This window comes from Triticum aestivum, chromosome 1D (assembly GCF_018294505.1).
Source record: "Triticum aestivum cultivar Chinese Spring chromosome 1D, IWGSC CS RefSeq v2.1, whole genome shotgun sequence".
Taxonomy (NCBI): Eukaryota; Viridiplantae; Streptophyta; class Magnoliopsida; order Poales; family Poaceae; genus Triticum; species Triticum aestivum.
The window spans coordinates 76,863,773-76,891,052 of NC_057796.1; the positions used below are offsets into that span (position 1 = coordinate 76,863,773).

At 44.0% G+C, this 27,280-nt stretch overlaps 3 protein-coding genes and 1 long non-coding RNA gene across 5 annotated transcripts; 2 read left to right on the forward strand and 2 right to left on the reverse strand.

Moving 5' to 3' along the window:
- The first annotated feature begins 3,162 nt into the window (after positions 1–3,162).
- LOC100137006 (mitogen-activated protein kinase 14) lies at positions 3,163–9,035 on the forward strand. Its single transcript, XM_044592445.1, has 10 exons — positions 3,163–3,369; positions 4,402–4,807; positions 5,727–5,854; positions 5,941–6,000; positions 6,644–6,793; positions 6,865–7,020; positions 7,122–7,333; positions 7,747–7,848; positions 7,953–8,113; positions 8,227–9,035. The coding sequence occupies exons 2-10, from the start codon at positions 4,411–4,413 to the stop codon at positions 8,508–8,510; spliced, it is 1,650 nt and encodes a 549-aa protein (XP_044448380.1). The 5' UTR covers positions 3,163–3,369; positions 4,402–4,410; the 3' UTR covers positions 8,511–9,035.
- A 2,018-nt stretch (positions 9,036–11,053) lies between these two features.
- LOC123180399 (ribosome biogenesis protein NOP53) lies at positions 11,054–18,057 on the forward strand. 2 transcript variants are annotated; one of them, XM_044592447.1, is made up of 11 exons: positions 11,054–11,409; positions 11,845–12,035; positions 12,117–12,212; positions 12,351–12,431; positions 12,573–12,683; positions 13,343–13,446; positions 13,962–14,078; positions 14,169–14,291; positions 17,208–17,274; positions 17,344–17,420; positions 17,634–18,057. In XM_044592447.1, exons 1-11 carry the CDS (start codon positions 11,190–11,192, stop codon positions 17,650–17,652), a joined length of 1,206 nt encoding a protein of 401 aa, XP_044448382.1. In that variant the 5' UTR covers positions 11,054–11,189; the 3' UTR covers positions 17,653–18,057. The 2 variants fall into 2 exon arrangements, with proteins under 2 accessions (XP_044448382.1, XP_044448381.1); XM_044592446.1 differs by having other exon boundaries at positions 11,096–11,409; positions 11,833–12,035.
- A 267-nt stretch (positions 18,058–18,324) lies between these two features.
- On the reverse strand, positions 18,325–19,345 carry LOC123180401 (uncharacterized). The gene is made up of 2 exons (XR_006490983.1): positions 19,014–19,345; positions 18,325–18,926 (listed from the first exon to the last, which is right to left on the reverse strand). It is a non-coding gene; the product is annotated as an uncharacterized lncRNA (long non-coding RNA).
- Positions 19,346–20,033: 688 nt separating this feature from the next.
- Positions 20,034–21,100, reverse strand: LOC123180402 (uncharacterized). The gene is made up of 2 exons (XM_044592448.1): positions 20,576–21,100; positions 20,034–20,427 (listed from the first exon to the last, which is right to left on the reverse strand). The coding sequence occupies exons 1-2, from the start codon at positions 20,873–20,875 to the stop codon at positions 20,401–20,403; spliced, it is 327 nt and encodes a 108-aa protein (XP_044448383.1). The 5' UTR covers positions 20,876–21,100; the 3' UTR covers positions 20,034–20,400.
- Positions 21,101–27,280: the final 6,180 nt, after the last annotated feature.

A 27,280-nucleotide genomic window follows, 5' to 3' on the forward strand; every position in this document is an offset into this window, starting at 1 on the left:
GGACATGTGTTACATTTGCCATGCGGGTTGCAACCAACATGGAGATGTATAATTTCTACCTGTTCTAATTTGGGGATCTACGCCATTATTCTCGTAATCACTTTTTGTAATGATTTACAACATAAGACCACCACCAATAGACAGGAGTATATAACTTTTTGTTACACTTTATTACTCGAGAATAACAAACTCCTTACCCACAAGACGATGGATAGAGATATATATTTTTCCGAAAAGAATGATAAACCTCCAACCTCTGCATTGATTGATGCAGACAACCATATATTATCAATTATTCATAATTTCAAATCAATTATTCATAATTTGAAATAACTATTGACCTGCAAGACAAAAAATACAAATAGATGGAATCATCCTCCCATTCATCACAGTTACTTGAACAACTAGGTCAAAAGGTAGTTCTCTTCAGAACAAATAATCTAAGCATGAAAACCAACGATAAATCGATCACTTAATGTAGATATTGAATACATATATATATATATATATATATATATATATATATATTTATGGTTATTTACAGAGACACAAAGGCCCCCTGAGATATGAAAACTAAAATTGTAAATTAGATGACTCACAAGGCCCATACAGTTAATAGTTAGTGCGCTCTCTCTCTCTCTCTCTCTCTCTCTCTCTCTCCGGTCTGTCCTGCAAATTTCTAAAAAGGTCCTTAGGAACCGTCAACCATTTCGAGATGACCTTGAAACATAATTTCATTTTTTATTAACCTACATAGATAGGCCCATGATTTTGTTTGTACTATTGCTAATATGTTGCTACTAGTTGGCATTTTGTCTGCCAAAACAAAACTCCTAAGCTATTAGTTTAATGAAGCTTTTTGTAATATCAAAGACAAGTTATGAGCACCTTTCATCGTGAAGATTATCCTTCTAGATTCATGTGGAATTTGGATGCCTAGTAATAACAAAGTTGTTGGTAGAGAAGAACCCTTGTTTTAGAAGTGGAAGCAAGTTTACAAGCACTAATGGTTATGGTAGCTCACATAGTAAAAACAGTATGTTGCCTCCTTAAAGGATTGGTTAGGATGTTTGTAACTATTTTTTTTTGTTTATTTCGTGTAGAAAGCTATTGTATTGTTTATTTTGTAAATGTATTTTAATTTGTATAGATAAAGGGAATTTGCAATGGGGCTTTGCCCTGCTATACAACTAAAAAACTCTTGGAGATATATGTTACATGGTGTTTGAGTTGAGCATAGGTAACTCTGAACTTTCTAAAAAAACAGACATCGAGATAACCAATCATTGGTTGGATGGTTAGGATGGTGTTACCCTATCCCACTAGAGATGAAACCACATGTTTAATGCTTGAAGCTATGCAACTCTAGTCTTTAGTAGGCGTTGCATGAGTACATGAGTGTGCATGAGCACCTACATTGTATTTGGTCGTTCCAATCGATCGTGATCAAACATGTAGTTGCATCATGGAGGAGGTACGAGATGGATCGATGCACCATGAGCGATGTACTCATCTCCTTCCCTAGTAGCCTCCAAAAAAATCTCTTTTGCTAGTCTTCTATGGATATATGAACCAAAGGTTACCTCCACTACCCTTCTCACCTACCATCTATGAGGGTAGTCTTTGTCATTTTTTGAAGGACTCCTAGCATATAGTATATAAACCCCCATGGGCAAGTGCATTGTGGAGGCTTGAAGCTTTAGTACCCTCCCCTTGACTATATTCAAGTTGGCCTTTGCTCTTTTCCGACACCCTGCCAACACTTTTACCCTTGGAGCCATGGCCGACTCACTGACACCACTATTTTATTCTCTCTTTCGTTTGACGAGGGCTTTATGGGAATATATCGACTGCAATAACAAAAATACATAGAGAAAAAGAGGCCATGATTGTATCGTGCATTAACAGACCATTTTGCATTTTCCTTTGTATAGTGACCAAAGTGAAGTAAGACGAGAAGCCTAATAAGCATGAACACATTTTACTTCTTCAATTACTATCAAGAGAAGTTTTTCGTCATACTTTGACACACTTGTTCACTAGAAAGCCAAGATACATGATGCTTGGACTTAACAAACTGGGTAAATGATGTGTCCTCAACAAAACACCAAGAAGTAGTGTTACGATCAAGCATACAAAAATCATGGACTCTAATAAATGCCACGCATGTGGCACGAACACATGGCAACCCCGAACGGTTTTGTGACACGAGGATGGCAACTTTCTTTTCAGATGGCAAGTTTTAGTTTTTTTTTCTTTTTTTCTTTTCGAATGACAACTTTAGTTTAAAAAAGTCAGGGCGGGATTGCTTCGTGTCACATGTGTGTGTGAGACTTATCATCTGAAAAAATCACAGGTATACAAAAAAAAGGAACATAACAATTACCAAAAAAGAAAATAACCCAAAAGTTAATCCGATGAAAGCATAAGGACGTAAACAGCACATGCTAATTTTCCTGTGGTTTTCTTATACGGACGTTTTTGTCTCTCACCAAGTTGCTTTCAGCATTTCCCCCAGTAAAGTTTGTTTTATCTTTTTCTTGACCCATGCTAGAACTCTTACTTCATAACCATGTCCGGCTCACCGGCACCTATATTTCTTTTCTCTTTTTTTTTGAGGGATATATTTCTTTTCTCTTTTTTTAGGGATATATTTCTTTTCTCTTTGGTTTGACATCGGCTTTATGAAAACGTATCAACCACAACAAATAACATTAAACAAACCCAAAACGAGTCAGTCATTGAATCGTGCCTTAACAGCCTACATGCTCCACTTTATACTTAATGTGGTGACCAAAGCGAGTAAGACAAGAAGCTCAATCACCACAGACGCATTCCACTTCCCCAATTGACATCCGCACAACCCCTTAACCATACCTCGCCACACATCTTCACCAGAAAGCCAAAGACATCCCCCAACCTAACAAAGTAACAAAGCCGTGCAAACGAGCTGTCCTCAACAGACCCAGCCTCATCGTCGCCAAACAGCACGTCAAACGGGAAAGGAAACGATGCGGCACCGGCCCCCGTCCCGACGGCTGGCTCCACGCCGCCCCTCTCCCTCTCCCTATCGGAGTGGGCGCGCCTCCAAACCGAACGGGGCCAAGCGATTTTCTTTTCTCGTTTTATATAAACGGATAAACAGAAGCAAGCCCGGAAATCTAGTTAAACAAAGAGAGAAATAAATCTCGGGTATAAATTCCGAAAGCGGAGGCCACCGGTGGCCTTCTCTCTCCTGACTGCCCAGCTACCGCCGCCCCCCTCCCTCCCCTCTGTCCTCGAGCTTCGCCTTGGATCGCAGCGCAGCGCAGCGCAGCTGGACTCCTCCCCTCGGCCGCGTCCCCCCTCGTCCTGCGCGCGCGTGAGCGAGTGAGCTCCCTCCCTCCCTTCCCCCATCCCCATGCCCCCGCTCTCCTCCTCCTCCCCTACTTTCTTGCTGGATCGGGGGCGCTTGAAGATCTCGCCTTTCTCGCGCAAAAGATCCCCTCTCCTCCTGGGAGAGATCTGCCGTGAGGAGGCGGCAGGGGCGGATGAAGGAGGCCGTGCCCCTCTCTGTTCCGCTGAGCGCTCCTGCCGCCCCCACGCTCTAGCGCCGCGCTGGGAGTTAGCAGCCTTCTTTCTTTTCTTGGAGTGGATTGGTAGTGTTCTTGGTTCGGGATCTTGGTGAGTCTGGAGCTTTTGCTCGCCGAATCGCGAAGCTGCGCTGTTCTCGTGGTAGACTTGTTCCCCGCTGTAAAACCTGGCGGCTAGACGGATCTACTCGATTTGGAGTTGGGTTGCTTTACAGATTTGGAGTACTTTTTGGTGGAAAAGAATTGGCTCGGCCGTTTGGTTTTGTATAGGTCTAGTCAGTTCCTCTTGTAAATTGATTGATGCTCGGCAGTAATGGTGCTACTGTTCATTTATTCACAACCCTCTCAGTTCGAGCTATGAACCCAACTTTGTTAAAGCCTTGACTTGAGTAGTTGTGCTGTCGTGTTCATATTTTTACCCACCTCTCTGTGCGGCAATATGCATGCTTCATGCCATCCGAACAATTCCATCGTTTGGGCAAAAAGTTTCAACTTGTTTTGGAGAACGAAAGTAATGCCCCGGACAACGTTGTATCACGTGGTTCTAGTGCCGTTCTTTTGCTTCCAAGCAACTTTTTTCAGATAAAATTTGTTACTTGACGATTGAGACCATGCTAGTTTGCGTCGTATGAATTCTCCATGGAACTTAATTTCCTATGTGGTCATTTTCGCATAATATTTGGCAAGTGTCTTTTTGTACATAGTCCTCGTCGCTTGCCAAATTATGACTCTAATATCTATTTTGAGTGTCACCATCTCACCATGTCATACTAAAGAACGCAATTCATCAGTGCTCAAGCTGACTCATATTCTGTTTTTTGTGACACAGACATCTCAAATGGACTTTTTTACTGAGTATGGTGAGGGAAACAGATACAAGATAGAAGAGGTTATAGGAAAAGGGAGTTACGGCGTGGTCTGCTCTGCTTTGGATACTCACACCGGTGAGAAAGTTGCTATCAAGAAGATAAACGACATCTTTGAACATGTGTCTGATGCGACACGGATACTCCGCGAGATCAAGTTGCTTAGGCTCCTAAGACATCCCGATATCGTGGAAATAAAACATATTCTACTTCCTCCATCGAGGAGAGAGTTCAAGGACATATACGTTGTTTTCGAACTCATGGAGTCTGATTTGCACCAAGTTATAAAGGCGAATGATGACTTGACTCCAGAACATTATCAGTTTTTCTTGTATCAGTTGCTCCGAGGATTGAAATACATACATACAGGTAACCGATTTATTTTCGCATCAAAGATGCCTCTTTTGCATATTCCAACAGCTGGATGTCAGGTGTCTCAATTTACTAATAATTGTAGCAGCCATAAATGGTCAATGTGTTTAAAAGTGATACACATGTAAGTAGATAACAATGCCATGTCAAATTCGAAACTATATTTCTAGTATCCGGCGACGATGTATTGGTCGTGTTGGTATTTGTGAAAACCTTTAAAACCAATGGTATGTTCCACAAACTTTGTAGTCACGAGAGCAATATGGACCTGTGTAGTGCTTTGATACAGGTCACACAGTTCGCTATAGTGCCCGGAGAACTCTGGAAATCCAGATCTTATTTGTGATTTGTTGAATTTGTGCTAGCTTGTCACAGCCTGAGTTGTGTGTTCTAGTCTAATCACCTAGTAACTGATCAATGCTGTGATGAAAAGTTACTGTTAATCATTTGAGTAGCTACAATCTGGACGTGCTCCCAAAGCTTCTTGTGATGCTACAACAGAACTGTGGTCCTAGTGAGGATGCTATTGGTGCTGCTCTTTGTGCCAAAAGTCAGCGACTAGATAGGCATACTAATCTTGTGAAGCACTGTTTGAGGCTAGAGAACTTCTGTTTAAACTTTTTTTATAAATATAAATAACTTATTTGTGATCAAGTAGTTATTTTCAGTTCTCTTTTTTGGCATGCTAAGAAATAATATTTTGCTGGTATAATAACAATGAAAAACGCATGCGTCATCTCTCCATTCAAAGAGCAATACTGTAGAAATCCCTTTTTTTCAGATTATTTAAACAGATGAGTATTAATACTTTTGCTATAGATACAAATGTGGCATTATGAGTTGATTGGCAATAATATAAAACAAGACTCATAGAAAAATCATTTTGGCTGATGCATCTTCCAATAGCTTCTTGCAGCAAATGTATTTCATCGAGATCTCAAACCAAAGAATATCTTGGCTAATGCTGATTGTAAGCTCAAAATATGTGATTTCGGTCTCGCAAGGGTAGCTATAAGTGATACTCCAACCGCAATATTTTGGACGGTATTGCAATTTCCCCCTACCATGCTGACCATTTCTTTTGGCTACTCAATATCAATAACAGCAGCTAATTTCTTATCCTGTTTTAGGATTATATCGCAACAAGGTGGTACCGAGCACCTGAGCTATGTGGATCTTTTTTCTCCAAGGTCTGTATATGTTAAATTTCATATGAGTCATGGTATCGACAGTATTTTTTTTATTTTTCCCTCATATGAATCTGATTTACTTCGTTTACTGTTTAAGGCTTTAAGGGTTCTGCAACTTTGTGACAGCAAAGCAAAGTAACATCCCCCTGGCATTTCCTTAGTAGTTCTTTTCCTATTTCATAACAGGTTGTGTTCTAATATATACTCCCTCCGTTCCAAAATAGATGACTCAACTTAGTACAAAGTTAGTACAAAGTTGAGTCATCTATTTTGGAACGGAGGGAGTATTAGCTATGGGAAACAATGCCAATCAGCCAGCATGGTTAAAAAATAAATGGTTAAGAACACATTCCAACATCTGGCACAGTTCATGTTTTTTTGTCTTCCACCCTAAACGGATCAAATATTTTTTAATTTGCATATTGTTTTTATGTTCAGGGTAATCATACTGCTTCAATGTCATTCAGGAACGACCTTGTTTTCTGTATTTCTTTTCGCAAACCGAATGATTAAGCTGTCAAAGGAATAAGGGCACCTCTAGTTGTAACTCAAGTACTCTATGTCTAGGTTTGATTAATCCAGCTAAACATATTCTGGAATATCTTGAGCGATGTATAACATTATGTTCTTCAAAATGTTGCAGTATACACCAGCAATAGATATATGGAGTATTGGATGTATATTTGCGGAACTTCTAACTGGCAAACCTCTTTTTCCTGGGAAAAATGTGGTGCATCAACTTGATATAATCACAGACCTCCTCGGAACGCCTGCTCCAGAAACAATTGCTAGGGTCAGTATTGTTGGCATAAAACAGCGTGTTGTTTCCAATACAATCCTCTGATGTTTGTAGCTATCCTACAGATTCGAAATGAGAAGGCCAGGCGCTACTTGAGCAGTATGAGGCGGAAAAAGCCTGTACCGTTTACGCAGAAGTTTCCGAATGCAGATCCACTTGCATTAAATTTGTTAGAGAGAATGCTAGCATTTGATCCAAAAGACCGGCCAAGTGCTGAAGAGGTAGTTTGTTTTAGTACCATGCCTGCCAGCAATTTTTCCTGTGTTTCTTCTTTCCTTATAACCTTGAATACCATTAGCTAATGTATTAGGCATGTTGACAGGCTCTTGCTGATCTTTATTTCAAGAACATAGCTAGTGTGGATAGGGAGCCTTCTGCACAGCCCATTACTAAGCTTGAATTCGAGTTTGAGAGACGAAGAATTACGAAGGACGACATAAGGGAACTCATATACAGAGAAATTCTGGAATATCATCCAAACATGCTGAGGGAATTCCTTGAGGGGGCAGAGCCAACTAATTTCATGTACCCAAGGTGCGAAGTTCTCTTTCATCAATACTTTAGCATTCTTCATTGAAATGGAGTGCCTAGTTTAATTCCAGAGACAATGTAGTGACATTATTCTTGTCGACCACTAATGTCTCTGAATTTCAGAGACAATGTAGTTCTATCTGAATTTCTACAATTTTTTTGTGCCACTAATGTCTGTGCAGGTTCATGAATAAATATTAAGTGTTTATACACACACGATTATGGTTATTTTTCTACTCTTTTGGTGATGGTGATATTGATAAATAAAGCATCCGGAAATTGTTTTTGTTTATTGTTGATTAGGTAGTGCATACCTATTCTATGTGTTCTTATTTGTTGCTTGGAGTCAGTCAGGCACTGCATAAGATACTGACCAGTTCATCGAACGAACATTGTTTCCTCTATTTGGATTTCAGTGCAGTAGATCATTTCAAAAAACAATTCACATTCCTTGAAGAGCATTATGCAAAGGGATCAACAGCAGCACCGCCTGAGAGGCAACATAATTCATTACCAAGGTAAGATATTGACTTTGCTTTAACATGGTATATGGATGGACTGATGTCACTTCTAGCCACAAATTGGACGTGTGGTTCTTGACTATCTATTTTTCTGTTGACAGGCCGAGTGTTATCTATTCGGATAACCGACCACAGGGTTCAGATAGCCGGCCACAGGGTGCAGCCAACATTACGGATGATCTTTCCAGGTGTATAATCAGAGATAATACACAAAAGCCACGCAGAGATCCTGCTTCAGTTGGTGCAAACAGAGTTCCTCAAGGTAAGCACCTGGGTTGTCCAATACTTCTGAATCTGCAAACAAGCCTGCATGACAATTGTATCTGTCGGCCCTCGTAACTCAAGACTAACTTGATACATCACTTCATCATACAGGTGCTGCTGTCGCAAGGCCTGGTAAAGTGGTTGGCTCGGCACTTCGTTATGGTAATTGTTCAACACCTGGTACTGAGCAATATGAACAGCGCAGGGTCATCACAAGCCAAGGAGTCGTTCCAAACGGTGTTCCTTCAGGCAGCTCATACCCTAGAAGAAATAACACCTGCAAGAGCGAAACAGGTGAAGCTGAAAGGATAGACGTGAGCCAAGCTGGGCCACCAAAGCCATATACAGGAAATAAACTACCTGCAACCGTGGATGGCCGCAACGGGCACTGGTAGACTGCTGTGGCAATGCCAGAAAATCCTTGTCACTGGATCAGGAAGGGTTTACTCATTCCAAGGACACACCTTCAAACATGCCATTCTGTATATTATCTGTCACGCTTACATCTCCCGGAGACGATAAAACTGTATGCGAAGTCATTGTGGCAGGCTAGTCTCCTGTTAAGCTCAACTCTGGTCTGGTTACCTGCAATTGGGTAGATCCAGTTCAGCTGTTCAACAAGTGTAACCAAAAAACTGGAAACTTTGAGCGGCATTCGCGACCAAGGACTGTTACTGACCTGACTGATGGTGTTCCTCAATTCGTTTCTCCAAGCTGGTGGCCCTGAGGGAGGTTCAGAGAGCCCATTGTACACTATCTAATGTTGTAACACGGAGTTAATTAATTGACTTTAAAGTATGTTCTTGTTGCTTGTAGTCTTGTCATCCAGCTGTAGTATTGAACTATTGAACACTGCTATTTCTGATAACACATTATTTGGACCCTGCTCGCTATTGAAACCCCAGTTTTTTTGTGCGGAATTTGGTATTGTATGCAGTGATTTAGTAGCCTGAGTAAACACGGAGTTGCGACGTATGTTTCTTGAATGGCAGAACATGTTTACTGTCCTGTTTTTCAAAAAATCAACTTCTTTTTAGACAAACTCCAAAGCTTTTATTACGACGTCACAATGTTTACATGAACGAAAAAAAGACTGTCCGGCTGTCCTAACCAAACATGTCGGCCAGCTGGAAGGGATAAAGCATGCTTCACGAGGCTGTGAGCCTCGATATTCGAGCTCCTAAATTTGTGGCAAATGTTACAAATTTGAAAATTTGATCTATGCTCTATTATTTCATGTATGATCGCTCCATACGCTGTTGGGTTTTTCTCTCGGATGTCCTCGACTACCACCTTCGAGTCCGATGCCGCTTGGATGTTTGCCATGTTCAGATCATCAGCAAGAGCCAGCGCTTCAGGGTAGCTGGTTCCGATATGCCTCCGAAGAAGCCGATGCTTTGGCCCAACGCCCTCCTTGCTCGAGGCTTTGTCTGAGATGGTGTAATCTCTCCAAATCCTTACGGCCTCTTGATTCGAAGGATCCTAAAAACACAGGAACAGAAAAAACATAGAATTGGAATGCCATGCTTATCTCAATCTTACAGAAGTTTGGGCTGTTTGATGCATCATAGGAAAAACAAACGATTTTTTCAAAAAGGTTTGAATGGATGCTAGAAATCCTACAAAAAAATAGTAAAAAAGATATTTTTCTCTATAGGATTCAATCCTATGAATCGAACAACCAACTTAGAAAAAAATTCTAAGGATTATAATCCTCTAAGATTTCTATGAAAGTCCTTTGAATCAAAGGAGGCCTTAAACTGTAGTGTCCGAATGGGATGCCCATGCTTCGAATGCATTATTTTTCCTTTGTTGAATTCATTTGAAATTCACGTGTTTCAAATACGAACTGCATATTGACAGAAAAAACTGCTTGGCAAAACATGAACAATAGCAAAAGAAACATCAAGTCGAAGAGCATATGGATCCAACAAATGTCCATTGGTCGCAGCAAATTGTCGTGCATATGCACTACGTAGGATGGGAGCAAATTTTTCGAACATCACAAAAACACAACGTTTGAAGCAGACACCCCCAGTGTTGTAGAAACAAACCCAAGTTGTAGTGTGCCGAAATACATTTGAATGCTTTGAAATTGCAAACCACTGACCTTATTTTAGCACCGACTTCGCCAGATTGAGCTCGTCATCCCATTGGTGTCAGATCTAACGCCCTCGAACCCATTACCCTCGGTCGCCCGTCTTCCCTGGGCTTTGGCACGATGAAGAATCTCGAACCTGAGCTACATCATGTCCGTGTACATTTTCCCCTTCTAGGGCCTCCTTTGCTTCACTTGATTCTAAAAATGCAGAAAAGAAAAAAAAACACAAAAAAGGGATATGAATGCATGTATGAAACAGAGGTAGTGCATATAGAGTGTCAAAGTCAACCACATGGAAAGGTATAATTAGTATGTTCTTAAACCACTTAGTGTTGTTGTTCTGGTGCGCAACTTCTATCTAGTACGACGACTTCTCGACTGTCTACTACAACAAGCTTTGTCCGATTCCGGTGAGGAAGTGGCTATAACGGCAGCGTGCCTTCGACTCGCTTCAGTGTTTGCAGTCGTCGCTAGATGGTCTACGGATCTGTATGTACTAGCTCCAATTCAAATTAATATTATACTAAAGCTGCATCAATTAACTTGGATAAAAAGAGTAATTTTGTTATTTCTGATGTTTGTTGTACTGCCCATGATTGAAGATGAACAGATCACAAGTTTCCCGCAAAATAAAATAAAATTAGTCGTGTTCTTCATAGGGTGGAATTTGAAAATGAGGTCCAAATGAATTATATGATTCGTGCACTTTCCATCCGAAACTAAGACCTGAAGAAAATATCCATTTTTCCTTTGCTACGTTTTTTTCCTGACATAAGGTTGCACAACCAACCGAGACCCTCATAGAGCCGGTCCCACAACTCGGGGACCCCACCTGGCAGAACACCAGCCCTCTCCAAATAACCCAAACCCGACGAAGGCCCGAAACCCTAATAACTTCCCAGCCTCTCCCTCCAAGACCCTTCCCGCTCCCCCGAGGCGGCGGCGCGAGCGAGCGAGCGAGCAACCGGCGGCGATGGGCAAGGCGGCGAAGAGCTCGCGGAAAGGGAAGAAGGCGTGGCGCTCCAACATCAGCACCGACGACATCGACGAGTTCTACGAGAAGCAGACGCGCGACGCCCATGCCGGCGCCGCCGCCATCCCCTCCCTCCCCTCCGACTCGCTCTTCTTCGTCGACAAGCCCGCCTCCGCGTCCACCTCCTCCGCCGCCACCGCCTCCGACCCGGCCCCCAAAGGTCAGTCAGTCAACCCCTCTTTGTTCTTCTTCGTGTTAGTTTGCGGTTTGGTGGTCTAGCTCCGGACTAGGATTGAGGCACCAGTCCCGAATTGGAGGCCAAAGTTTGTGATACTAGCAGTGACATGAAAAATGCTGATCATATGGTTTTGTTAGTTTTGTTAATCTAGTTACCTAGTGTTGTAGCTGCTCCTTTCAATGTTATTAAGCACTTGGCACTTGATATCCATGATGGAATTGTTACATTAGTTTCCTACTGTGGCTAAAAATGTGCATCACTGCATGATATGTTGGATGTACCGAATTGTAGAAGTTATTATGTTCAACAAGTTGCAAAAGGTCGTCCGAAATCGCTATTTCTGTTGCCACTCATGTACGTTATAGTGGTTATCGTGCTAATGCATCTATGGCACTGAACATTTAGTGCTCTTTGTAGATGTTCCTGTCAAAAGGAAGATTGAGAAAAACAGGGAGAAGGTCCTTCACCATGAGAGTGTGTTGAAGCGGAACCCTTATATACAGACAATCCCATCTTCTTTGATGTCAAAGAAGGATAAGAAGAAGTTCAAGAAACACGCAAAGAAAAAGGAATTGCAGGAGTCACGGGAAGAAAAAAGTGTTCCCATGGTATTAACTGTTGGAGAGTTGTGCAGCTTCCTTTCTGTTTGAGGCTCAGCTTGCTAATTGCGGGATTTATTTCGTTTACAGGAAGAGGATTCAGCTGAGAAGAACCTCGACATCTGGGGTGGAGATGCTAAAGGGGCTGCTTTGCCCAAAAAGGGAATGAAAAGGCTTAAGAAAAATGTAAGCCTGAGTGTGTAAAGCTTGCAGTCATATTTGTGCAAATTTACAAACATATTTTCTTGCCAAATGCTGCATCTGGTAGCTTATCCATTTTTGTCGGTATCAAAATGTCTAGCTTTAATGGATTACTTCTTGCAGAAATCTACCACATCTGTGATTCCTGCGGTTGAAGTTGAGCCTCAAGGATGTTCATTTAATCCTCCACATGAAGCCCATCAAGTATGTGGTTGAAGATATGTTTTAAGTTTAGGATGTTTGTATTATCATCCACTTTTTAATTGCTAAACCATTGGCTGTTGGATGTCTGGGCGCTTTTAATAGTAAGTTCTTTTCTCATGTTGTTTGTGTTGGTGTTTGTAGGACGCTCTTGCTCTAGCCGTTGCTGATGAAATGCGCAAGATCTACACGAAAGAGTTAGGCCCCACACCAGTGCCACTTACTGTTCTTGGTCAAGCAGTAGCTGAAGAAGATGTAAGTTCTACGACTGCCTTTACACATAGCCCCTCTAGGAGATGACTGGAATTTGGACAATATCCCAACCTTCTATCTGCTTTTGAATACTTTCTCACTCGTTATATTGGTATATTGCTTCTGATGAACATAGGCATGCACTATGATTTTTTTTAGAGACTTAGGACTGTTGTATTCTTGCAAGTCTACCTTGCACCAAGTAATAGAAAAAAAATCCTTGTAATTCTATTGACGAAGGTTGTCATCCAGGCACAATTAACATTATTATAAAGACTGAGATTATTCATCTAGTCTTTTTAAGGTGCTATCTTATTGTCTAGTTCATTCTGAGATTTTTCATTCTAGTCTATAGAGGTGTTTCGTAAGTATATCATGAAATGACAAGTTATTTGATCCACATATATCCATACCCAGGTTCGTGCCATCTAGGCTGTAACGAGCTATGTAAGCAATGTAACATGAATTCCATTTTTGCAAGTTGTGTTCTGCAAATCATATGACCTGTATGTATATATTGGAATTTTATCAAAACCATTTCGGAGTACTTGTCAGCTGCTGACTTTAGTCTCAGAACAGTATAGTATCGTTCCATGCTGTGTTACTGGATTGTGTTCTTGTGATTCGACATGCTTATCCCTTTTCTTTCACCTGGCCTGCAGAAATTTTTTCTTGATGCTGCTGATGATGGAGATGCTGCTGCTGGAGATGTAGATGCTGCAGAAGGTGATAAAGACCAGGATGCTGATGCTCTAACTGGAGAGAGGTTACACTCGACTATGTTATGAAAAATATACAGTTATTATGAAGTAAAGCATTTTGGCTTCAGTACATCATACTTCTATCCTCATGGCTTTTGTGAGTAGTACTCCCTTCGTCTGGAAATACTTGTCGGGTATCCATTTCCCCGACAAGTATTTCCGGACGGAGGGAGTACATGTTAATGATGGTTGAAGCTTAGTGTCACACCGCCATTCACTATTTTTGACATGTTTATATATTATGCAAAATGAGTTAGTTTTTCAGAAAGTTGGGTGCTGCTAAGTGTTGTCTTATTCTTCCATTGGTGGCATTAGAAAGCTAGTAGAGTGCAGGAGGATTGCAGCTCACATTTTAGAATCCGATTGGAAGATTATGTGCTTTTTCAGACATAGAGTACCTTTTTGACGTTTCAATTTAGTTGCTTTGGTGTAAATTTGCAAAATATTACCGGAATAGCTGTTGTGTCCGGTTTATCTTTATAGATGATATCATTTAATGGTATGATCTATTAATTTTCAGGAAGAAAACAAAAAGAGTTACGAGAGTGGAACTGAACAAAAGGGCTCGTCGTAAAGAGAGGTTAAGGACAGAAGCAGATGCGAAGAAACTGGAAGTTTTTTCAAAGCAAATAGACAGGTAGGTTTCACATTCCTGTCTCATCAAGCTCCCAAGAATGGTCTACTTTTAGTTCTCTGGTTACCATATTTTTGCTATTATTTTTTGCAGCTTGCCAAATATATTAGAGGAGATAGCAAAAGAGGACAAGGAAAAGGAGGAAAAGCGCATAAGGCTAACTGTGGCTAAGCAGGAAAGACTCAAGTCAGCCCCACGTCGTCTGGGTAGACACAAGTACATTTCTAACCCGGATGTTTTTTTTAACAGTTGCAAGTCTGGGCTACATATATTAGTGTTGCTATTTTCATGAAACTTACAACTGCCAGTGTAATCTGGTTTACTTCGGTAGAGGTTTAAATAATAGGAGGAGACCTCAATGGCCACGTGGGTACATCTAACACAGGTTTTGAAGGGGCGCATGGGGGCTTTGGCTATGGCATCAGGAATCAAGAAGGAGAAGATGTCTTAAGCTTTGCTCTAGCCTACAACATGATTGTAGCTAACACCCTCTTTAGAAAGAGAGAATCACATCTGGTGACTTTTAGTAGTGGCCAACACTCTAGCCAGATTGATTTCATCCCCTCGAGAAGAGAAGATAGGCGTGCGTGCCTAGACTGTAAGGTGATACCTGGAGAGAGTGTTGTACCAGCGGGAGCAGGCCAAAGTTGGTGGTTGGTGGTTGCTGGTGGTTGCTGACTTCCGCTTTCGGATTCGTGTCCAGCGGGATAAGCGTGCCAAAGTTGCTAGAACGAAGTGGTGGAAGCTCAAGGGGGAGGTAGCTCAGGTGTTCAAGGAGAGGGTCATTAAGGAGGGCCCTTGGGAGGAAGGAGGGGATGCGGACAATGTGTGGATGAAGATGGCGACTTGCATTCGTAAGGTGGCCTCGGAGGAGTTTGGAGTGTCCAGGGGAAGGAGAAGCGAAGATAAGGATACCTGGTGGTGGAATGATGATGTCCAAAAGGCGATTAAAGAGAAGAAAGATTGCTTCAGACGCCTATACCTGTATAGGAGTGCAGACAACATAGAGAAGTACAAGATGGCGAAGAAGGCCGCAAAGCGAGCTGTTGGTGAAGCAAGGGGTCGGGCATATGAGGACCTCTACCAACGGTTAGGCACGAAGGAAGGTGGAAGGGACATCTATAAGATGGCCAAGATCCGAGAGAGGAAGACGAGGGATATTGGCCAAGTCAAATGCATCAAGGACGGAGCAGGCCAACTCTTGGTGAAGGACGAGGAGATTAAGCATAGATGGCGGGAGTACTTCGACAAGTTGTTCAATGGGGAGAATGAGAGTTCTACCATTGAACTGGACGACTCCTTTGATGAGACCAGCATGCGTTTTGTGCGGCTAATCCAGGAGTCTGAGGTGAAGGAGGCTTTAAAAAGGATGAAAGGAGGCAAGGCGATGGGCCCTGATTGTATCCCCATTGAGGTGTGGAAAGGTCTCGGGGACATAGCGATAGTATGGCTAACCAAGCTTTTCAACCTCATTTTTCGGGCAAACAAGATGCCAGAAGAATGGAGACAGAGTATATTAGTACCAATCTTCAAGAACAAGGGGGATGTTCAGAGTTGTACTAATTACCGTGGAATTAAGCTGATGAGCCATACAATGAAGCTATGGGAGAGAGTCATTGAGCACCGCTTAAGAAGAATGACAAGCGTGACCAAAAATCAGTTTGGTTTCATGCCTGGGAGGTCGACCATGGAAGCCATTTTCTTAAGCGGAATGGTGTTCATTGACTTGGAGAAGGCCTATGATAAGATACCGCGGAATGTCATGTGGTGGGCCTTGGAGAAACACAAAGTCCAGCAAAGTACATTACCCTCATCAAGGACATGTACGATAATGTTGTGACAAGTGTTCGAACAAGTGATGTCGACACCGATGACTTCCCGATTAAGATAGGACTACATCAGGGGTCAGCTTTGAGCCCTTATCTTTTTGCATTGGTGATGGATGAGGTCACAAGGGATATACAAGGAGATATCCCATGGTGTATGCTCTTTGCAGATGATGTGGTGCTAGTTGACGATAGTCGGACGGGGGTAAATAGGAAGTTAGAGTTATGGAGACAAACCTTGGAATCGAAAGGGTTTAGGCTTAGTAGAACTAAAACCGAGTACATGATGTGCGGTTTCAGTACTACTAGGTGTGAGGGGGAGGAGGTTAGCCTTGATGGCCAGGTGGTACCTCGGAAGGACACCTTTCGGTATTTGGGGTCAATGTTGCAGGAGGATGGGGGTATTGATGAAGATGTGAACCATCGAATCAAAGCCGGATGGATGAAGTGGCGCCAAGCTTCTGGCATTCTCTGTGACAAGAGAGTGCCACAAAAGCTAAGAGGCAAGTTCTAGAGGACGGCGGTTCGACCCGCAATGTTGTATGGCGCGGAGTGTTGGCCGACTAAAAGGCGACATGTTCAACAGTTAGGTGTGGCAGAGATGCGTATGTTGAGATGTATGTGTGGCCACACGAGGAAGGATCGAGTCCGGAATGATGATATACGAGATAGAGTTGGGGTAGCACCAATTGAGGAGAAGCTTGTCCAACATCGTCTGAGATGGTTTGGGCATATTCAGCGCAGGCCTCCAGAAGCTCCAGTGCATAGCGGACGGCTAAAGCGTGCAGAGAATGTCAAGAGAGGGCGGGGTAGACCGAATTTGACATGGGAGGAGTCCGTTAAGAGAGACCTAAAGGATTGGAGTATCACCAAAGAGCTAGCTATGGACAGGGGTGCGTGGAAGCTTGCTATCCATGTGCCAGAGCCATGAGTTGGTTGCGATATCTTATGGGTTTCACCTCTAGCCTACCCCAACTTGTTTGGGACTAAAGGCTTTGTTGTTGTTGTTGTTGTTGTTGCTCATTGAATCATTTTTTATACCACCCGTTCTACCATGCTGTAAAGTTTGATGACATTACTAATTTTTTGGGGTATATTGTAGTACTCCCTCCGTCCCAAAATTCTTATCTTAGATTTGTCTAAATACAGATGTATCAAGTCACGTTTTAGTGTTAGATACATCCGTATCTAGACAAATCTAAGACAAGAATTTTGGGACGGAGGGAGTATTTTTTTGGGGCACATGGTGTCATATTTGGCTATGATATTTGATTCTCCGACAATAACTAAAATATGAATGCAACAGGTTTGAACCTGCTCCCGTTCAAGTTCTGTTGACAGAGGAGATTAGTGGCTCGCTTAGAAAGCTGAAGGTAACATTCTCTGGTTTTGTTGCTGTCTACTAGAATTCTGCAGGGGCTAACTGCTATATCTTTGTGCAGGGGTGCTGCAATCTAGCGAGGGATCGCTATAAGAGCATTGAAAAACGTGGCATGCTTGCACCAAATAAGAAATTAAGGTCCGTCTTTGCTTCTCTTACATACAAATTATTTAAGTTGAAGTAGCTTTGCTGATTACAAAGTATTAGCGAGCATTGTTATCTCCTTTTGTTCGCCTGAAGGCCAAAATCACTGATTAGAAAGCTTCAGCGACCTTGCACTCCATTTAAAGTCCTAAAATATAGATGTTTTTTGACACTCCGGTGCTGACACATTTATTTATCCATGAGCAGCAAGCGCCCTCGCCGCTAAATGTGTGGTGTATGTTCCAACACGGTGAGGAACATGAGCAATCTCACTGGGAGTTGAAAATAACTTGAATTGACGGGGGAGACCAGTGCTGACAAGGCTATGGAAAATATAGTTCTACAATTTGCCTTGTTAGTATTGCTGAGGGGGTTAAAAGAGTCGCATCGCTTGAATTTTAGTTTGTCGCTCCCTCTCATGTCTGGCCTGAAAACGGCCTTCGTCGGGCAGGTTTCGTATATCAGACTTCTTACCATCTTTGTATCGACTGTAATAGATAATTATGTTCTCAGCGACAGTATGATCTCCTTCATCGCTATGAAGACTGCGTTTCAGCTGTAAAAGAACATTGCATTGCCAACTGCTCTTTGTTCATCACAAAAGATTTAAGTGACGTTGGTGATACAATAACTTACCTGGTGCAAGTTCAGTTATAATTTTGAGGGTATGTGACTCGAGTAGGGCATTTTGGAGACCGAGCTCTGTGGAGACCTTAAGTTTGAAAAATTCAAAATACAAACTTTTCAGTTTCAAAAACTTCTAATTTTTTTTTACACATGTATACAAGGATGTAATGTGTATGTGTGTAAAATTTTAGGATGAAATACTTTAAATTGCGAGCTGCAAAAATAAATAAATCATAGACTTTGGGGTGGGTAATGTAAACTGAAAGAGACGTCGTTTTTGATTTTTTTTCCAAATCATGGTCAAATATACAAATATAATGACATGCCCTTGCAGTCAGGTGCTGCTCCACAGCTATTTACTGTTGCCTCTTGCAGGGTCAAATATGCAGCCTGCTAGCTACTACTACTCCATAGGCCATAGATGCTCGCAAATTGTTCACGGAGGGAGTACTTTGTGTTGCCTTCTTTCGCAGGGCCGTACATGCCCGCAAATTCAACGTTTCACCATTACGTGTCTTAAAACCGAAACTCAAAAATAAACATTAAACAATACAACAACACACATAAATGAAATCAATTTGCAAGTTGATATCATTATTTCATGAGCTAACCATACACCCTAGCCAACCTTGGGGGCGAGGACGACGGTCACCACGCTGGCGATGGTGCCGACGAAGACGCGGACGCGGTTTAGCCTGAGGTCCTGCTGCACCCCCGCCCCGAAAGGCACGAAGATCACGTCGGCGTCGGGCTTGTCCTTGAGGATGACGGCCTTGCCTCATCGGCCGGCAGCCCGACCACCTCCGGCCACGACGCCTTCTTGCCGCCGCCGGCGACGTTCCCGTGGAGCTCATCGTCGCACGCACGGCACCTCTGCGACCGTCCGGTTTGATCTAAATCGATAACTGGAGTACCAGATTGTAGGAATGATCGAAGGATTGCAGTTGACCTTGAGCTTACCTACGTACCGACCGGTTTGATCTGTTCAACTGATGAACGGCCGGCGACAGAGCACAGGCAAATATCAGTTGATGGACTTGGACAACGTTGGTTGTTATATGCCTCTATTTGTAGGAGTGGGAGATCGATGTGGGCGGTGCTGAGGTGCATGTATATGTGTGGTATCTATAATGTATTGTTCGGGGAATGATCCAAGCATGCGTATGAAGTTGGGTAAGTACAAGCAAGAAGCAACCTAGACAATTAGTTAGGCCTTGAAGCTACTTAGGCCCTGTTTGTTTGGGCTTTTGCTTCTACTTTTGCAGCTTTTTCATTTTGGTCAAAAAGCCATAAAAGCTTCTAAATAGGTGCTTTTTGGGCTTTTATGACTTTTAATGAATCAATATAACAATATTTAGCTTCAAGCATGGGCTTCAAAAACTTTGTAAGAATGAAAGATGAGCCATATGCTAATATAGTAGTACATCCTTCGTCCCATAATACAAGATGTTTTTGCAAGCTGAGAAAAGTATTTCCTTCCAACTGGTATACATGTTGTGGCTTTAAATGACATTACAACATGCTGGATATATTGTTAACCATGCTCTTTGCGCGCCTAGAGAGCAACAAGCAAGGTAATTAGCGAATTAGGGCTTAATATAAGTCAACCAAACAACCTAGGCAGTAAATTAGGGCTTTGCTACTCGACGTATACTCCCTTCGTTCGGAATTACTTGTCTCAGAAATGGATGTATCTAAAACTAAAATACGTCTAGATACATTCATTTCCGCGACAATTAATTCCGAACGGAGGGAGTACATATATAGAGCTCCGACTCATGCTTCACCTAACCAGATTGCTGGCTACATGAACTAACGCGCTGTTAGAATTAGTTTATAACCGTAATAGACGGTTTGTATGCCCAAAGCGCCGCATGGACGCGTTCTCATTGTACAGACGCCTGTGATCACCGAACAAGCGCCTTCTCCTTGTAACCGACTTTGCCAAGAGACGCAAAGCCTGGTATAAATACCATCCGATGATCAATGAAAGATAGAAGTTCGATTCATTCTCATTTACATTCAACACGTTATCAGCACGAGCTCTGCCGAGAGCTCTGCCCAGAATCACAGGAAAAGAAGAACGGAAGAAAGGGAGAGGTCGGTGCCTGGAGGACGAGGTGACGGCGCGCGGACCATGGCCCATCGGCGACGGTACCCAGCGCGTGCGGCCGCCTTCGGACTAGATGCAGGTACCCCCGGCGGAGGCCGTGGCCATCATCCCCGTCGCCGCCGGCCACCACTCCATCTTCGCCGCGCACGGGCGCTCGCCGCCGTCTCCTGGCCATTGGCGTCCCGCCGCCAAGATGCTACTCCGGCCGCACCGGCAAATGGAGCCCGGCGGCGCTCACGCTCGCCACCGAGTGAATTGAGTCTACAGAAAAGAAGAGAGGAAGAAGGGGGATAGGAAGATCAGAAACATCGGTAAGTAAATTTCCTGAGGCTTCCCCATCGCGACCTCCTTCGGAGGACCGGCGGCGGTGGCCAACAGCACCCATCGCGGTGATCGGCCCTGCGCGAACCTCCGCAACGCTCGCGTCCGCGCTTGCCTCAGCTGTAGCCATGCCCGCGGTATAGCACGGCTTGCATCCTTGCAGTCCGCCGTGTACGCGGCCGCGGCCTCCTGGCACGGTGGTGCTCCTGGCGCGCTTGGTCTTCACGACCAGCGGTTGGGCGACGCGCGCCGTCCGGAACCACCCGGCGGCAGCCGACGGAGACCTCCCGTCACCAGCGCGGCCACCGACGCCGCCACCCGAAGCTCGCCGCATCCTGCGCCGCGGCGGCAATGGCCTCCCACTAGCACGGTTTCCGCGCAGGCACATGGGAGCCCGCCTCCCTTGGCCTCCCCAATGGCGCTGTGCTTAGCACCCGCCTCCCCGGCGGCTCCTCCGACGAGGAAGAGCACGGCGGGAGCACCTTTCCGCGTTGATGCGGCCGAGCGGCCATGGGAGCCTCCGCGTGTGTTGGTCAAAGGATTGGGGATTCGGACGTGGCTTGAGTCGCTCTCTCTCCTAGTTATTCTCTCCTTATCCGATCGACCAGCCAGGCTGGTCTTTTCCAGGCTGCCAATTAGCCCATCTAGATACGTTATGGCCAGGCTCCAGCAAAGTACTACTCCCTCCGTCCCGAAATACTTATCCGAGGAATTGATGTATCTAAATGTATTTTAGTTCTAGATACAATCATTTATATCTATTTCTATGACAAGTATTTTCGGATGAAGGGAGTACTTGTTTAATAGCTCGTATAGAGCACTTTGGCAGATTGGTCAAATTACAGCTAGTACTAGCTAGTACAGGTTTCAAAGTACTACATGTTTTGGAGCCTGTGTAAATACATAATATACTCAATTATTGTGTATATTAATGTTCTTGACCATATTGTGTCTATAAATGACTATATGTTCAATGTGTTTGCATTTTGCAATCCCGATAACATATATAAATGGTACAATACTATTATTTTTGCAATTGAGATTTATTTTCTTGCAAAATTAAATATCAACTCACCATCAATTAAGTCCAAAAATGCTGAAAAGGCACATAATGACTTAATTCGAATTGATTGATTTGCAAACAAATTGTGAAGTGACTACCTTCGAAACGAGACGGACCACAAACGTTGATATCTCGAAACGAGACGGACCTCATTTGTTGATATCCCGAAACGAGAGGGGCTCCATTTGGTGATATCTCAAAACGGGACGGACTCTATAAAAATGGTGATATCTTGAAAGTGTAGTCATAGATGTCTTGAGTTCTACATCAAACAAACTTCAAGTATTCACTTGAACTCACAATTTTGCAAATTTTGTTAGCACATAACCATGACGATTTCAATTTACATACAAGTAGATTGAACAAATGTATGGTTTCAACCTCATGTATGCCAAGATGACAAAAATTCGATGATTTCTCTCTCGACGGTCACAACTATCATACATGGGCTATGAATGTTGAGGTCAACCATGCGTCTCGTGGAATCATAGCGGCATTTCAAAATCCCAATGGGATAGATGCGCGGCTAGCCGATCAAATTCATATGGATCCATCCAGATCATAATTATGAATATTTGATGGCAAAAACTATAAGCACCATGTGGGAAAGTTCTAAATTAGTTATGAATAGCAAAAGGTAGTCATACTGCCTAGCAGCAAGTCATGATTTAAATCATTCCCGACTCAAAGATTTCATATCTGTCGGAGACAATAATCATGAGGTTCATAACTTCTGCTTCAGCTTGCGATTTGCGAAAAAGAACCTACAAAATGGAGAAGATAGAAGACATTATCTACTATGTTTTTTGCTGACAGGATCTTATAGCAATAATACCATGCTAAAGTACCTAATTTATTCCGATCACATAAATGCACTACTCTAGGGGGGAGAAACTTGATGAATTCCTTCGTGTCTCTCCTCCACCCGTAGTAGGTGCAAATTTTCAGAATTACAACAACTTTGATGGCTCTACTAGAAACCAATCAACGAACTCGAAGGGTACATGCAAACGCAACAAGAAGTACAAGCCACATATGGTCAATTTGTATCAAAAATCCACGTGACACAATTGGCCATCTCAAGGGTAAAGATATGAAGAAAACTTCAATCTTCAATCTGACAATACCAAGGTAGTCATTTGTTCACATTATGGAACAACAAGACTCTCCAACCGTCAGAAAATCCCATAAACACGGAGAACATGGTCATCGAATATGCTTCAAATGACATGTTTGGAGACTTTACTAGTCTCTCAACTCCTTATCAACATCTATTTATTTAATAAATATGTAGGTGTTATCAAATACTGTAAATCACAGTATATTGTATCAGCACTCATGATACAAATAAATTTGTATGTGTTCTATATATCTGATAAAGATTTTCACATTGAAAATTCTGCAATTCTATATATAGAATTCTACGGGAGTCAATCTGATGGAAGAGAAAATATTCTTTGTGGACAATGCAACCAAAAACTCTACACATAAGGGAGATATATATTCAAAAATCTCACCAAGAGACAAGGATATATTTTAATAATCGTTTGACACGATACGAGAATTGTTGGCTTTGGTCGTGCCACACTACACTCCCTATGGGTATAAAAGTATTAACCAAGAACACTTTATAGCATATTAGTTCAATTTGTACCCTATAAGTGCAGAGATATCCGACAGAATGGTTTTCATGTCGTAACTTATGATGACAACAAAGAGGAATAGTATCTCCCTTTTGAAGGAAATATGCCCTAGAGGCAATAATAAAGTTATTATTTATTTCCTTATATCATGATAAATGTTTATTATTCATGCTAGAATTGTATTAACAGGAAACTTGATACATGTGTGAATACATAGACAAACAGAGTGTCACTAGTATGCCTCTACTTGACTAGCTCGTTGATCAAAGATGGTTATGTTTCCTAGCCATAGACATCAGTTGTCATTTGATTAACGGGATCACATCATTAGGAGAATGTTGTGATTGACTTGACCCATTCCGTTAGCTTAGCACTCGATCGTTTAGTATGTTGCTATTGCTTTCTTCATGACTTATACATGTTCCTATGACTATGAGATTATGCAACTCCCGTTTACCGGAGGAACACTTTGTGTGCTACCAAACGTCACAACGTAAGTGGGTGATTATAAAGGTGCTCTACAGGTGTCTCCGAAGGTACTTGTTGGGTTGGCGTATTTCGAGATTAGGATTTGTCACTCCGATTGTCGGAGAGGTATCTCTGGGCCCTCTCGGTAATGCACATCACTTAAGCCTTGCAAGCATTGCAACTAATGAGTTTGTTGCGAGATGATGTATTACGGACCGAGTAAAGAGACTTGCCGGTAACGAGATTGAACTAGGTATTGAGATACCGACGATCGAATCTCGGGCTAGTAACATACCGATGACAAAGGGAACAACGTATGTTGTTATGCGGTCTGACCGATAAAGATCTTCGTAGAATATGTGGGAGCCAATATGAGCATCCAGGTTCCGCTATTGGTTATTGACCGGAGACGTGTCTCGGTCATGTCTACATAGTTCTCGAACCCGTAGGGTCCGCACGCTTAACGTTTCGATGACAATTATATTATGAGTTTATATGTTTTGATGTACCGAAGGTTGTTCGGAGTCCCAGATGTGATCACGGACATGACGAGGAGTCTCGAAATGGTCGAGACATAAAGATTGATATATTGGAAGCCTATGTTTGGATATCGTAAGTGTTCCGGGTGAAATCGGGATTTTACCGGAGTACCGGGAGGTTACCGGAACCCCCCGGCAACATAATGGGCCTTAGTGGGCCTAGGTGGAAGAGAGAAGAGGCGGCTAGGGCTGGGCCGCACGCCCCTCCCCCCTAGTCCGAATACGAGAAGGAGAAGGGGGCGGCGCCCCCCTTCCTTCTTCTCCCTCTTCTCTTTCCCCCCTCCCAAGTCCTAATCCAACTAGGAAAAGGGGGGAATCCTACTCCCGGTGGGAGTAGGACTCCTCCTGGCGCAGCCCAAGGCTGGCCGCACCTCCCCCCTTTGATCCTTTATATACGGGGGCAGGGGGCACCCCATAGACACAACAATTTATCATTGATCTTTTAACCGTGTGCGGTGCCCCCCTCCACCATATTACACCTCGATAATATCGTAGCGGTGCTTAGGCGAAGCCCTGCGTCGGTAGAACATCATCATCATCACCACGCCATCGTGCTGATGAAACTCTCCCTCAACACTCGGCTGGATCGGAGTTCGAGGGACGTCATCGAGCTGAACGTGTGCTGAACTCGGAGGTGCCGTGCGTTCGGTACTTGATCGGTCGGATCGTGAAGATGTACGACTACATCAACCGCGTTGTGTTAATGCTTCCGCTTTCGGTCTACGAGGGTACGTGGACAACACTCTCCCCTCTCGTTGCTATGCATCACCATGATCTTGCGTGTGCGTAGGAATTTTTTTGAAATTACTACGTTCCCCAACAGTGGCATCCGAGCCTGGTTTTATGCGTAGATGTTATATGCACGAGTAGAACACAAGTGAGTTGTGGGCGATATAAGTCATACTGCTTACCAGCATGTCATACTTTGGTTCGGCGGTATTGTTGGATGAAGCGGCCCGGACCGACATTACACGTACGCTTACGCGAGACTGGTTCTTCCGACGTGCTTTGCACAGAGGTGGCTGGCGGGTGTCAGTTTCTCCAACTTTTGTTGAACCGAGTGTGTGAAAGATCGTGGATGTCGCCTAGAGGGGGGGGGGGTGAATAGGCGCTTAAAATAATTACGGTTTAGGCTTGAACAAATGCGGAATAAACCTAGCGGTTAATTTGACAAGCACAAAACCTACAACAACTAGGCTCACCTATGTGCACCAACAACTTATGCTAAGGAAGATAAACAACTAAGTGATAGCAAGATATATGACAAGAAACAATATGGCTATCACAAAGTAAAGTGCATAAGTAAAGGGCTCGGGTAAGAGATAACCGAGGCACGCGGAGACGATGATGTATCCCGAAGTTCACACCCTTGTGGATGCTAATCTCCGTTGGAGCGGTGTGGAGGCACAATGCTCCCCAAGAAGCCACTAGGGCCACTGTAATCTCCTCACGCCCTCGCACAATGCAAGATGCCGTGATTCCACTAAGGGACCCTTGAGGGCGGTCACCGAACCCGTACAAATGGCAACCCTTGGGGGCGGTCACCGAACCCGTACACTTTGGCAACCCTTGGGGGCGGTCACCGGAACCCGTCAAATTGCTCGGGGCGATCTCCACAACCTAATTGGAGACCCCGACGCTTGCCCGGAGCTTTACACCACAATGATTGAGCTCCGAACTCCACCAACCGTCTAGGGCGCCCAAGCTGTAGGGGATCGTAGCAGAATTTTAAAATTTTCCTACGCTCACCAAGATCCATCTATGGAGTATACTAGCAACGAGGGGAAAGGAGTGCATCTACATACGCTTGTAGATCGCGAGCGGAAGCGTTCCAATGAACGTGGATGACGGAGTCGTACTCGCCGTGATTCAAATCACCGATGACCGAGTGCCGAACGGACGGCACCTCCGCGTTCAACACACGTACGGTGCAGCGACGTCTCCTCCTTCTTGATCCAACAAGGGGAAGGAGAGGTTGATGGAGATCCAGCAGCACGACGGCGTGGTGGTGGATGTAGCGGGTCTCGGCAGGGCTTCGCCGAGCTTCTGCGAGAGGGAGAGGTGTAGCAGGGGAGGAGGGAGGCGCCCAAGGCTGTAATCCTACTGCCCTCCCTCCCCCCTTTATATAGGCCCCCTGGGAGGGGGGGGGGCGCCGGCCAGAACCCATCTGGATGGGGGGGCGGCGGCCAGGGGGGTAACTTACCCCCCAAGTCAAGTGGGGCGCCCCCCCACCCTAGGGTTTCCAACCCTAGGCGCAGGGGGGAGGCCCATGGGGGGCGCCCCAGCCCACTATGGGCTGGTTCCCTTCCCACTTCAGCCCATGGGGCCCTCCGGGACCCTTCCGGTGGTCCCGGTACAATACCGATAACCCCCGAAACTTTCCCGGTGGCCGAAACTGGACTTCCTATATATAATTCTTCACCTCCGGACCATTCCGGAACTCCTCGTGACGTCCGGGATCTCATCCGGGATTCCGAACAACTTTCGGGTTTCCGCATACTCATATCTCTACAACCCTAGCGTCACCGAACCTTAAGTGTGTAGACCCTACGGGTTCGGGAGACATGCAGACATGACCGAGACGCCTCTCCGGTCAATAACCAACAGCGGGATCTGGATACCCATGTTGGCTCCCACATGTTCCATGATGATCTCATCGGATGAACCACGATGTCGAGGATTCAATCAATCCCGTATACAATTCCCTTTGTCAATCGGTATGTTACTTGCCCGAGATTCGATCGTCGGTATCCCAATACCTTGTTCAATCTCGTTACCGGCAAGTCTCTTTACTCGTACCGCAATGCATGATCCCGTGACTAACGTCTTAGTCACATTGAGCTCATTATGATGATGCATTACCGAGTGGGCCCAGAGATACCTCTCCGTCACACGGAGTGACAAATCCCAGTCTCGATCCGTGCCAACCCAACAGACACTTTCAGAGATACCCGTAGTCTACCTTTATAGTCACCCAGTTACGTTGTGACGTTCGGCACACCCAAAGCACTCCTACGGTATCCGGGAGTTGCATGATCTCATGGTCTAAGGAATAGATACCTGACATTGGAAAAGCTCTA